Below are 12,304 nucleotides of genomic sequence, written 5' to 3'. Positions count from 1 at the left end.
TTTGTGCGTTTGTTGCTCTAAAAACACAGAGTCAGGAGTGTAAAATTGCACGTTCCACATTCTTCAGGATGACGGCTCTGATATCCACGTCGTCTCTCAGAAGTTACACCTGATAGTTCCTCCATCTCGTCCCTCCATCTCGTCCCTCCATCTCGTCCCTCCATCTCGTCTCTCACTCTTTTCTCTCGGTACAGACCTGCCTCTGCTCCTCGCTCTTCTCTTACAGCTGATAACATCTCTCTGTTCTCCCCGGATGTTTTGGCCTCTCGTAGTAGATGTTTGCGGGGATAAGGACCACCTGTTTGGAGAGTTGTTTGGGTGAACGTCGGAGTTTAAAGGCGCGCGGGACAATAGGGCGTAGATTTGACGCTCTGACGTTTGAAGTGCGTGTTGTGACTACAGAAAACACAGACGCTGCTTCATATTTGGCACAAAAGGAGGAAAATATTGGTGATTTTAGTCCTGGTTTAGACAACGTTCTTCCTGACGAGCTAAAGTAGCAACATTACTTTACTTTTATGAAACTGTAACTAGAGCTGCAGCAATGAATCCGAACAATCGAGACTGATCGACGACAGAAATGTATTTGTAGTAGTATTTTGATCATCGTAACTGTTGATACTAAAACGCATCACAAAAATCTAAATTATGAATGCACTTTGTTCGTAAATATTCTCTATCTAGATGCCTCAGTCTCCAGATTTAAGCTTTTACTTGTACGATAGTAATTGTTTGACTTGTCGACAACTAAAATAATCGCATAGTCGCAGCCTTTTCACCTCGATAAAATGGTTTGCGAAGTTATTCTTTGAAAAGTTCAGACTCTGGGTCAAGTACAAATGTTCAAAATGTTGTGTAACCATATTACACAACCTTGTTTACCAAAAGAAAAAAATACAGTAAATAAATAAAATAGCTGCGTGTAAATGTCATTATGAAGAGGCGGAGTCAGTCAATGAACCTGTTTCTATTACTGTGCAATTGGCCTTTTTTGAGCTGTTTTAACATTGTTCCTCGTCACAAACTCAGCTGGAGTCACATTTAGCTTCATTCACACAAGTTTGATGAATCCTGGTTGGAAAGTCCTCTCCCCTCCGAGCCTCACAAACACCCCGTCCTGAATCTCCTCCATCTGTGATATCATATTCCACCTCTGAGAATCTTCTGCTGTTTTTAAACTCCATAAATCATCTTCAGACTGTGCATTTTTCTCCTACAATCACGATCAGTACGACTGTGTGGCTGAACCTGTGTGATTCCCTCTGCGGCCAGTAGATGGCTCAAAACTCAGTTAGCCCCATGGGGAACGGCAGCGATACAGATGTTAGATTAGTTTGTTTTTAAACTTTTTTAGTTGTAAATCATGAAATGCAAAAGTAAAGATACTCAATATCACATTTAAAGGCTGACAATAACACAGATAATGCATAATATTTGTCATTTAAGAGCGCGTGCAGTTTTATTCCTTTGCAAACGATAAAATATCCAGTGCTGCCGTGTATAAAAACTGCTAACTCTGCAGTTTTGACTTTCTAGTAGTTCTCCCGACCGTTAAAGCTCTTGGAAGTTTTAAAAATGTGCACTTTGAACAGAATCGAGCCATTAAAATATAAAACTCAAATCTAATCGCGATTGTAAAAGCGCTCGGATGTTACGCGTGGTTTAGTCTCAAGATCTACGAGAGGCGAGAGCAATAGTGCGTTTGAATTCAACACAATAACCCATGATCTCCCAAGAAGGAGATCATGGGTTCGATTCCCGGACCAGACCAACATCACATGATCTCTCTGGGTGGAGATTGCATGTTCTCCTCGTGTTACCGTGGGTTCTCTCCGGGTTCTCCGGCTTCCTCCCACCGTCCAAACACATGCATGTGTTAGGTAAAATTGGTGACTCTAAATTGGCCCTAGTGAATGAATGTGAGCGTGAACTGTCTGTAATGTCTGTGTCTCTGTGTTGGCCCTGTGACGAGTTGGCCACTGTCCAGGGTGTACCCCGCCTAAGGCCCGAAGTCACTGGGATAGGCTCCAGTCACCCGCGACCCCGAAAGGGAACAAGCGGTAGAAAATGGATGGATGGATGGATGGACAATAAGAATGATCGAGATTATTTAACTCTAAATGTCGGGGGAAAATAATAACAGACTTAAATATTCACCTCCGAAGCATCAGAAGGAGATCATTTTACTGTTATACGTTTATTGTCCCACATAAAAGAGGCGCGTGTCTTGTTACTGGGGTGAAAGTTCGTCCTAAACTCAGATTTTATAGTTTTTATCTGTCTTTGTGATTCCCGTGGTATTTAGTGACACATCGTAAACTCCAGCTTCCTGCACCTGTCGGGATTGAGCAACACGTTTAGAGCAATGAGTTACTCCACAGAACTGCTTTTATCGCTCTATATGACGAGTTTTACATCAAAAACACAACTTAATGATGATGTTTGTCTGAAACTTAACTTCATCATGAGATTTAATGATAAATGCTTCTCGGTTTGAGGGAATAAATGGCAATACTTTGTTTTTTCTCTTCCGTTATTTACCTTAAAATTGTAATCTTTATCTGAGTAATTTAGTGATGATGTGGATTGAGTTTGTCATAAATGTTATGTTCATTATCTGTGTTTTTTTAAATGTCGTCGAAGGAGGCATTATTAAGCACTAATTCTTCTTTTATAGGCACTTGTAAAACATTTATCATTGTAAATAGTTTAACAAACAGCTTATTAATGCTCTTTACTGACAGTTATTTTTGTTATGGCTTGTTAGAATTTATAAAATTATACATTTATTTACAAATGTCAGTAGATATTTTCTAGTCCATTAACAAATAATTTGTGTTTTTTGATGCTTTGTAAAATATGCACTAAGTAACCTTATTTTACCCCAAAAAATCTTATTCCACAGATTATTTAATTTAATAGGAAAAGAAATGATGAAAGCCAACAAAAAGAAGTAATACTAAATAAATAAATAAAGCAACTATTTTAAGTCGCACCAGCCAAAAAATGCTTAATAGAGAAGAAAAAAAGCATATATAAGTTGCATTGGAGTATGAAATGTGGTTGCAAGTTTGAAAATAACAAATATTATCGTATAAGTCGCTCCCAAGTATAAGAATAAGTATATAAGTATAAATATAAGTAGAAGTCGCACCCCGGCCAAAACTATGAAAAAAGATGCGACTTATAGTCCGGAAAATACGGTACTAACTTCTATTGAAAGTCTAATTCTAATTTAGATGTTCTAATTTGAGATCATTACTTGGGTATTCATGTACGCAGTGATATCCAGTACTACTTACTAAATGTACTGCTGTTTGTTGTTGTTGTTGTTGCAGGGTGCCAGCGCCCGGTGGGACTGTCCCGGGGAAAGGCCAAAGTGTGCTTCTACAGCGGCTGGTACTACTGCTCCAGCTGCCACCAGGACCAGACCTTCCTCATCCCGGCCAGACTGCTGCGCAACTGGGACACGGCCGGGCACAAGGTGGGCCTCGGCGGGTGGGCTTCTCGCGTGGGACGGGGCTGGGACGGGGCTGGGACGGGGCTGGGACGGGGCTGGGACGGGACGGGAACGACCGTGGAAAAAGAGGGAACGGGCTTGACGTTCTGGAGCTTGACGTGCAGGTGTTTGCGCGCAGGTGTCCAAGCAGGCCAAGGAGTTCCTGGAGTTCGTGTACGAGGAGCCGCTTCTGGACGTGCAGCGGCTGAACCCGTGCCTCTACGACCACTCTGAGGCCCTGAGCTCGGTGCTGAGGCTCCGGCAGCAGCTGCAGTCGCTCAGGGCCTATCTGTTCAACTGCAGGGCGACCGTGGCCGAGGACCTGAGGAGGAGGTAAGGGACCGCAGACCGACACGCACAGGGCGGAGTTTAGTCTCTGGACGGGAGATTATTGACCCCCAAAGGCCAGGGGTTGTTCCATAGACCCCAAAGGCCAGGGGTCTCGATCTCTAGATTTTTTTTGTCGGTTGTGTCCGTCCTTATTCACTCCAAGCTCGCTCCGTCTTCTTTACGTCCAACAGCTGCTCTCTACAGCGTTTCAGGCTTTGATAAACCACCTTTTCCCCCATTCCTCGTGTTATTTGAAAGCAGGAGGCATCCAGGAAGCACCGTAAGATTGAAACGGTCCAATCAAGGCCTCCCTCGTCGATTTTGGAACCGGCGTTTGAACTCGGGGCCGTCTTGTTTACACGTGTGCCCATAGTTCAGCTCGAGGGCCATTATCTGGTCTGTGGGCGCGTTCACGTGGGAGTGTTTACATCCACACTCTTGTTTGAAATACGCTTCTGCTGAGTGATGCTGCCTCTGGTCCAGCGCGGGTCAACAACCTGTCTTCTCAAACCACCCAAAAGAGAGACAAAACCCCTGAAAAAAGGGTGGACTGCGTCACTTTTCTGGTGGAGGGTTCGCCACCTGCTTGTTTCCATGGACGTGTTACGACTGCTTCACTCTGGAGCAGATCGGGACGGTCAGAAAGAGTTTCCATTGTTTTAAAGGAGCTTTTAACCTTGTTCTAACATTGTTCCTCATTCAAACTTACCTGGAGTAGCATTAGCTTCTTTCACACTGGTTTGGTGAATCCTGGTTGAATGTTTTTCTCGATCAGTGACATTTTCTCCATCTGTGACGTTGCTCTGATAATCTTTGTTGCTGTTTTAAAGTCCATAAATCATCTCCAGACTTGTTCTGGGGATTTCTACCGTCGCATCACGATCAATACAACTGTGTTCTGAGACCAGGAAGTCCGAGTTCATCTTAAAAATGACAAACTAATATTGTTTTCTGTAAAAACATTGCCAAAGTAAAGGTGCTCAAGAGCATGTTTAAAGGCCAATAAAGGCAAAAATTACGCATAATATTTGTCCTTTAAGTGAACCGGGCCGGTCTATTTAAACAATCCAAACTGTCAGGCTCTCTTTTGGCTCCAGGAACACTTTGGCACGAGACTTTAACTTACTCTAGATTCAGCCACGTCTCACAGCGCCACAAACTTGGAATTGCTGAACTTGCTTTTGTGAATTGCCTGATCCATTAATGGAGCCGTATGTTTTGTTAATAACTCACGGGCTGCACTTGGTATGAAGAGAGCTTAAGCCGGCACTAATCCCACATTTTGGACAAGACGGGGTTAAAGGATCCCCTCACACATTTGTTCTGAGTGGACCTCTGACTGTTCTGTTTACGTTGGTCCCATTAGCGCTCCGTGGACGGGCTTTTTCCCTCTAAACACTGAGGATTAATGAAGATGGTGGCACTAAAACCCTCCTCTCTGCATCAGTCACTTCACACACGAGTTCAGGCTGCCTGTGCGGTTCAGAGGCTTCAGGAGGCTTCATATGACATCAGGAGGCTTCATGTGGCTCCAGGAGGCTTCGTGTGGCTCCAGGAGGCTTCATGTGGCTCCAGGAGGCTTCATGTGGCTCCAGGAGGCTTCATGTGGCTCCAGGAGGCTTTGTGTGGCTCCAGGAGGCTTCATGTGGCTCCAGGAGGCTTTGTGTGGCTCCAGGAGGCTTCATGTGGCTCCAGGAGGCTTTGTGTGGCTCCAGGAGGCTTCATGTGGCTCCAGGAGGCTTTGTGTGGCTCCAGGAGGCTTCATGTGGCTCCAGGAGGCTTTGTGTGGCTCCAGGAGGCTTCATGTGGCTCCAGGAGGCTTCATGTGGCTCCAGGAGGCTTCAGATGGCTTCAGGAGGCTTCAGATGGCTTCAGGAGGCTTCAGATGGTTTCAGGAGGCTTCATGTGACTTCAGGAGGCTTCAGATGGTTTTAGTAGGCTTCATGTGACTTCAGGAGGCTTCATGTGACTTCAGGAGACTTCATGTGGCGAGGCTTCATGTGGCGAGGCTTCATGTGGCGAGGCTTCATGTGGCGAGGCTTCATGTGGCTTCAGGGGCTTCAGGAGGCTCCAGGAGGCTTCAGATGGTTTCAGGAGGCTTCAGAAGGTTCTGGGTGGGTTGTGTCAAAAACAGCTTTGCCTTGTTCAGTCCAATCCAATATTCATGTGCAACGGGACTGTCCCAAAACACATGATAACGGTGAGTGTCCTGGCAACCACAGCCCCTCCCTGTGAGCAGGGGGCACTTGACATAGGTCACATTCTTCCAACAGAATTCCTTCCAAACATGAGACTTTCTGGTACTTTCTGGTCCTCCATGTTCCCACTCCTCGTCCGGCAAAACAAAGTTACCCTCTTTTTCGAACAAACGATTTTGTGTTTTCAAACTCACAATAATCCGTCTTGTGGCTCGTGGCTGACGTTTGCAGGACCAAAAGCCACAGTTTTATTATAGATGCATGTAAATTAATGAATTCATTCATTTTATGGCATCTAATTTAAAATGTCTGTAGTCTGCGTCCAGGTGATGACAAATGATTAAAATTAAAATGGTCAACACTTATTTTACTTTCCCATTAGTTGCGTTGGTTCCGGTTAATCGTTGCGGCCGTCACACAAACTGAAACGACATCGTGAAGTGTTTAATCATAGTTTTTACAGCACACTTTGTTGGAGAAGGTTGTGACACATCGTTAAGTCCTCTCTATCAGAACTGTGTCTACACTTCTGACACTGAGTACACAAGTGTGAACACTGGAACATTACTGCCCCAATAAGACCAAGACTGAAACGAGACTTCAGGTGGTCCTGGTTTAGTCCTGGTTTGGCCCCGGTTTGGCCCTGGTTTGGCCTTGGTTTGGCCCTAGATTCGTCCTGGTTTGGTCCTGGTTTGGTCCTGGTTTTGTCCTGGTTTAGTCCTGGTTTGGCCCTGGTTTTGTCCTGGTTTAGTCCTGGTTTAGCCCTGGTTTTACCCTGGTTTTGCCCTGGTTTAGTCCTGGTTTAGTCCTGGTTTAGTCCTGGTTTTGCCCTGGTTTTGCCCTGGTTTAGTCCTGGTTTGGTCCTGGTTTAGTCCTGGTTTAGTCCTGGTTTAGTCCTGGTTTTGCCCTGGTTTAGTCCTGGTTTGACCCTGGTTTAGTCCTGGTTTTGCCCTGGTTTGGTCCTGGTTTGGTCCTGGTTTTGCCCTGGTTTTACCCTGGTTTTGCCCTGGTTTAGTCCTGGTTTAGTCCTGGTTTTGCCCTGGTTTTGCCCTGGTTTAGTCCTGGTTTGGTCCTGGTTTAGTCCTGGTTTTGCCCTGGTTTTGCCCTGGTTTTGCCCTGGTTTAGTCCTGGTTTGACCCTGGTTTAGTCCTGGTTTTGTCCTGGTTTAGTCCTGGTTTAGTCCTGGTTTGGTCCTGAGTAGTTTTCGCCTTGTCTGAACCATAAAACCTCTCTTCACAGCACATGGCATCGACCAATGAATTTAGTTCACAATTATCAGTAACTAATCGATTAATTGCGATTATTCTATGAACTTGTTTCAGCCCTAGTTTAGTTCTGAATTTGATGGATCGGGCGTGAACGCCGTAGCAAGATGCACATTTTAATTTGTTTTTTATTTTTGCAACATTCTTTAACCTAATCTCTATGATTCTGCATCTTCATTTTTTAAATAATAACTTAAACATAATTCTTCTCCATTTTTCTCCCATAGAGACAAAGATCATTCCTTAAAGTTACATCCAAACACACTAAAACGGCACAATCTTGTACTCAACAAGATTTGGACAGAGCGTGCAGAAGGATTTGTTGATGTCTAATCCTCGTCTGATTTATTAAGTTTGAAATATAAAAAATAGGCAAAATTATACATTTTAGGTACATTTTCAGTCAAGATAAAAATCCCCTTTGCAATTTTTTTGGTATCTAACATGTCAACGAAATGAACCAAGAAATTCAAATTAGGCTCAGTCCATTTTGCAATTTTGGCATTTTTTTTACACATAAAACACCTTATTTCTGTATGAAAACGTGACATGATGAAAAACTTGTAATGCATTGTTTTCATGTGCGTAAACGACAGGAGAAGTCTCAAATGGACATCTTTAAATCAACAATGTTTTCCTGTTCTCAGCGCACACGTTTGCACAAAGAAACACGCAACAGTGAACTGATAACGATAACGATGTGTGACGAGCTGTTGACCTCTCAAACTCAAACACAACTCCACGTAAAGCGCTTCCTACACGGCGTTCGTTAATAAAACCCTCCCCGTTTTCAGTGACTAATGATTCAAACACAAGGCGCGGCTGCAGAAAGTACAATAACACACTCTGCGTACTTAATAACACACTTACGCGAACTTGAAATGCGACACAGTATTTATCCTGCTTTGACCACCTTAAAGGAAAATTGCCAATGAAACGAGCATTAAATATCTTGTTTTACTTGAAATAAGAAAAAGACAAGCATTTTCTAGCTTCAAATGAGGAAAAATGCGTTAGAAAATTTTAGTGTTACAATTACTGTGAAGAAAAACATCACGATTTAACGATTATTCACGATTATTGAGGCTGAACAGTGAAATCTGTCATTTTCTTGTCACTGTTCCTCAAGTGTGCGACCGGCTTTATGCAATTTAACTCTCTGAAAGACAAAATAAAGTTAAATGTGACATAAACGGGCATTCTTTACATTTAGGTTCCAAAACCGTCACGATTATTATTTCATGATTATATTGTGATCTGAATAATCACTTTTTATTCTCGATGAATTGACTAATCTCAAGATCCCGAGCTACCACACTTGAAATAAGAACAAAACTTTGCTACTTTGCTGGACGCACACTGGACGCACACTGGACGCACACTGGACGCACACTGGACTCACACTGGACTCACACTGGACTCACACTGGATGCACACACTGGACGCACACTGGACGCACACACTGGACGCACACTGGACACACACTGGACACACACTGGACGCGCACACTGGACGCACACACTGGACTCACACTGGACGCACACACTGGACGCACACTGGACTCACACTGGACTCACACTGGACGCGCACACTGGACGCACACACTGGACGCACACTGGACGCACACACTGGACGCACACTGGACTCACACTGGACGCACACTGGACTCACACTGGACTCACACTGGACGCGCACACTGGACGCACACACTGGACGCACACTGGACGCACACACTGGACGCACACTGGATGCACACACTGGACGCACACTGGACGTACACTGGACGCACACTGGACGTACACTGGACGCACACTGGACGCACACACTGGATGCACACTGGACTCACACTGGACGCGCACACTGGACGCACACACTGGACGCACACTGGACGCACACACTGGACGCACACTGGACTCACACTGGACGCACACACTGGACGCACACTGGACTCACACTGGACTCACACTGGACTCACACTGGACGCGCACACTGGACGCACACACTGGACGCACACTGGACGCACACACTGGACGCACACTGGACGCACACACTGGACGCACACTGGACGTACACTGGACGCACACTGGACGTACACTGGACGCACACTGGACTCACACTGGACGCACACACTGGATGCACACTGGACTCACACTGGACGCACACTGGACGCACACTAGACGCACACTGGACACACACTGGACGCACACTGGACTCACACTGGACGCACACACTGGACTCACACTGGACGCACACACTGGACTCACACTGGACGCACACACTGGACTTACACTGGACGCACACACTGGACGCACACTGGACGCACACACTGGACGCACACTGGATGCACACACTGGACGCACACTGGACGTACACTGGACGCACACTGGACGCACACTGGACGCACACACTGGACTCACACTGGACGCACACACTGGATGCACACTGGACTCACACTGGACGCACACTGGACGCACACACTGGACGCACACTGGACGCACACTGGACGCACACACTGGACGCACACTGGACGCACACTGGACGCACACTGGACTCACACTGGACGCACACACTGGACTCACACTGGACTCACACTGGACTCACACTGGACGCACACTGGACTCACACTGGACGCACACACTGGACTCACACTGGACTCACACTGGACTCACACTGGACGCACACACTGGACTCACACTGGACTCACACTGGACGCACACACTGGACGCACACTGGACTCACACTGGACGCACACTGGACTCACACTGGACGCACACACTGGACTCACACTGGACGCACACACTGGACGCACACTGGACGCACACACTGGACGCACACTGGACGCACACTTTCCCAGGCCGTTCCCGTCGCGATGAGTGTCTTTTGGTCCGTTGCCAGGTCTCGGAGCGTTTTATCAGTGTTTTATCGGCGTGTTCTCTCGCTCTGAGGCGCCTGTTCAGCCCTCGAACTCGAGCGACACTCGGCACGTCTCGAGCGCCGAAGTTAACGTCTGAACCAGAACCAGCGATGGGAACGACACTTGGAAGACGTGCAGTGTTTAGTCACGGAGTTCTGAACAGAGTACCGTATTTTCCGGAGCATAAGTTGCACTTTTTTTTCTTAGTTTTGTCCGGGGTGCGACTTCTACTCAAGAGCGACTTATATGTGATATTATTAGTTATTTTCACACTGACGACCACAAGAGGGCGCTCTAGGCTCTAAGCGACGCAGAAGAAGAATCAGCACTTCCTCTTCCTCTGGAGTTTGTGGAGTTGTTTAGAAGTGACACAGAGGAAGAAGAATTCAGTGGATTTAGTGATTTGGGGTAAAACTGATGCTTTGCTAAACTTGTTAGCATGTTCTTTATGCTATAGTTATCTGAATAACTGTTCATATGTTACGTTAACATACCAGACACTTACCACAGTTCTGTCTGTGCCTCATGTAGCTGAAGGTGTTAGCGTTAGCATACGTCATGTAGCTGAAGGTGTTAGCGTTAGCATACGTCATGTAGCTGAAGGTGTTAGCGTTAGCATACGTACACCTATTCACCATGTTCTCTCATCTCTTATTATTTTAAACTGCATTTCAAGAATAAATGTCTGTTCTTGGTCTTGGATTTTATCAAATGCATTTCCCCCAAAAATGCGACTTATATATGTTTTTTTCTTCTCTATTATGCATTTTTATGGCTGGTGCGACTTATACTCCGGAAAATACGGTAGTCGGAGTGGTTTCACATTGAGTTGCATTATATTATCATGTACAAAGTGTTTAGTTCGTAATGCTTTTGTTTATCACTGATTAAAGAAGAACACAACGACCACAAGAGCCATGTTTTCGTTATTTCTCACTTAAAATGCAGTTTGAAGCGTAAATGACATGATTAAATAGTGTTTACTGTTCTGAACACCACCACATGGAAGAATACACTATGCAGTTACTTTAAATCAGTGTTTACGGCAAGAAATATAGAAAAATAAGAGTTTAAAACTACAGGAAGTAAAGCCGAGTTCCAAAACTGAATCTCCCTGTGATGTCATCAATATGCCGCTGAAAAGGTGCATTTACCGCCACCTACTGTAGTTGTACGTCTTCAAAGTACGTGTTTTACGCTGTACCGTATAAGAATAAAAAGGAGAGAAAGGGAGGAAACATCGATGGCTAAAACCGGAGCGCCTCGAGGAAAAACTCGCCCAGACTCGTGTGAGAAAAGCGAAAACTCGAACGCAAAAAAAACCCCTGGACTTATCCCGGATCAAACCAGGACTGAAACCTTCACCATCGCCATCCGTCTGTTTTTAAAACGATTTCGTAATCCCTGGAAAGTCACTGGCTTTGCGGCGTTCGGTTATTAATAGCTTAAGTTAAACATTGCTCACAGAAATACACTAATACGCAAATAAAACCGCATGAGTCCAGACCTGCTGCCACAAGTCACGATTATAGACCATCAGTTAAAACGCTCCGCACGGCTTTGAAGTACTTTAGTTACACGATATGCATTTAACTGGGGGTTCTGTGGGTAGATCATCCAGCTGAAACCTACTGGCCACGATCCGTGGTCGCGCACTGGTCCCGACGGGTGTTCCTCAGGGGCTGGGTTTGGGCTCGCTCAAATACACGGGATGGGTGCTCGTCTAGAGATAATGAACTCTTCGAGACATGAGTAAAAGACAAAGTACTGCGTTTGGTTCTCCGTTTGACCGATGCTTCTTCTACATCCTGTACTTTTCTGTGTTTTCTCCAGGATTTCTCCTCGTGAATACCTCCTCCAGCACATCCACCTGTACTCGCTGTCCGATCTGCAACAGGTAAATACCACTTAATCTAACACAAATCTACGCTTCAGTTCAAGCACCAGTGTCAAGGAGAACATGTTGTGAGTTTATAGACTTTATTACCAATACAAATGATTTGATCAAGTGAAATTTGAGTGAGTAATTCCTTGAAAACGCATGTTATAAAGCATTATTTTCTTCAGACTTGGAAAGAAAATAATCAGTCACACTACA

At 45.3% G+C, this 12,304-nt stretch overlaps 1 protein-coding gene across 1 annotated transcript in view; it reads left to right on the top strand.

Annotated features, from left to right (window-relative positions):
- Positions 1-12,304, top strand: part of plekhm3 (pleckstrin homology domain containing, family M, member 3) — a 38,731-nt gene that overhangs the window by 16,932 nt on the left and 9,495 nt on the right. The window contains exons 4-6 of the mRNA XM_072445285.1: positions 3,339-3,484; positions 3,639-3,832; positions 12,040-12,103. Of these exons, the coding sequence (XP_072301386.1) occupies positions 3,339-3,484; positions 3,639-3,832; positions 12,040-12,103 (404 nt within the window). The remainder of the gene's footprint in view (positions 1-3,338; positions 3,485-3,638; positions 3,833-12,039; positions 12,104-12,304) is intronic.

Source organism: Eucyclogobius newberryi, unplaced genomic scaffold (genome assembly GCF_026437365.1).
Source record: "Eucyclogobius newberryi isolate DKJ021-1_F unplaced genomic scaffold, fEucNew1.0.hap1 SCAF_14, whole genome shotgun sequence".
Classification (NCBI taxonomy): domain Eukaryota; kingdom Metazoa; phylum Chordata; class Actinopteri; order Gobiiformes; family Gobiidae; genus Eucyclogobius; species Eucyclogobius newberryi.
The sequence above is the reverse complement of the archived record's forward strand: the minus strand, read 5'-3'. Positions and strand labels throughout refer to the sequence as shown.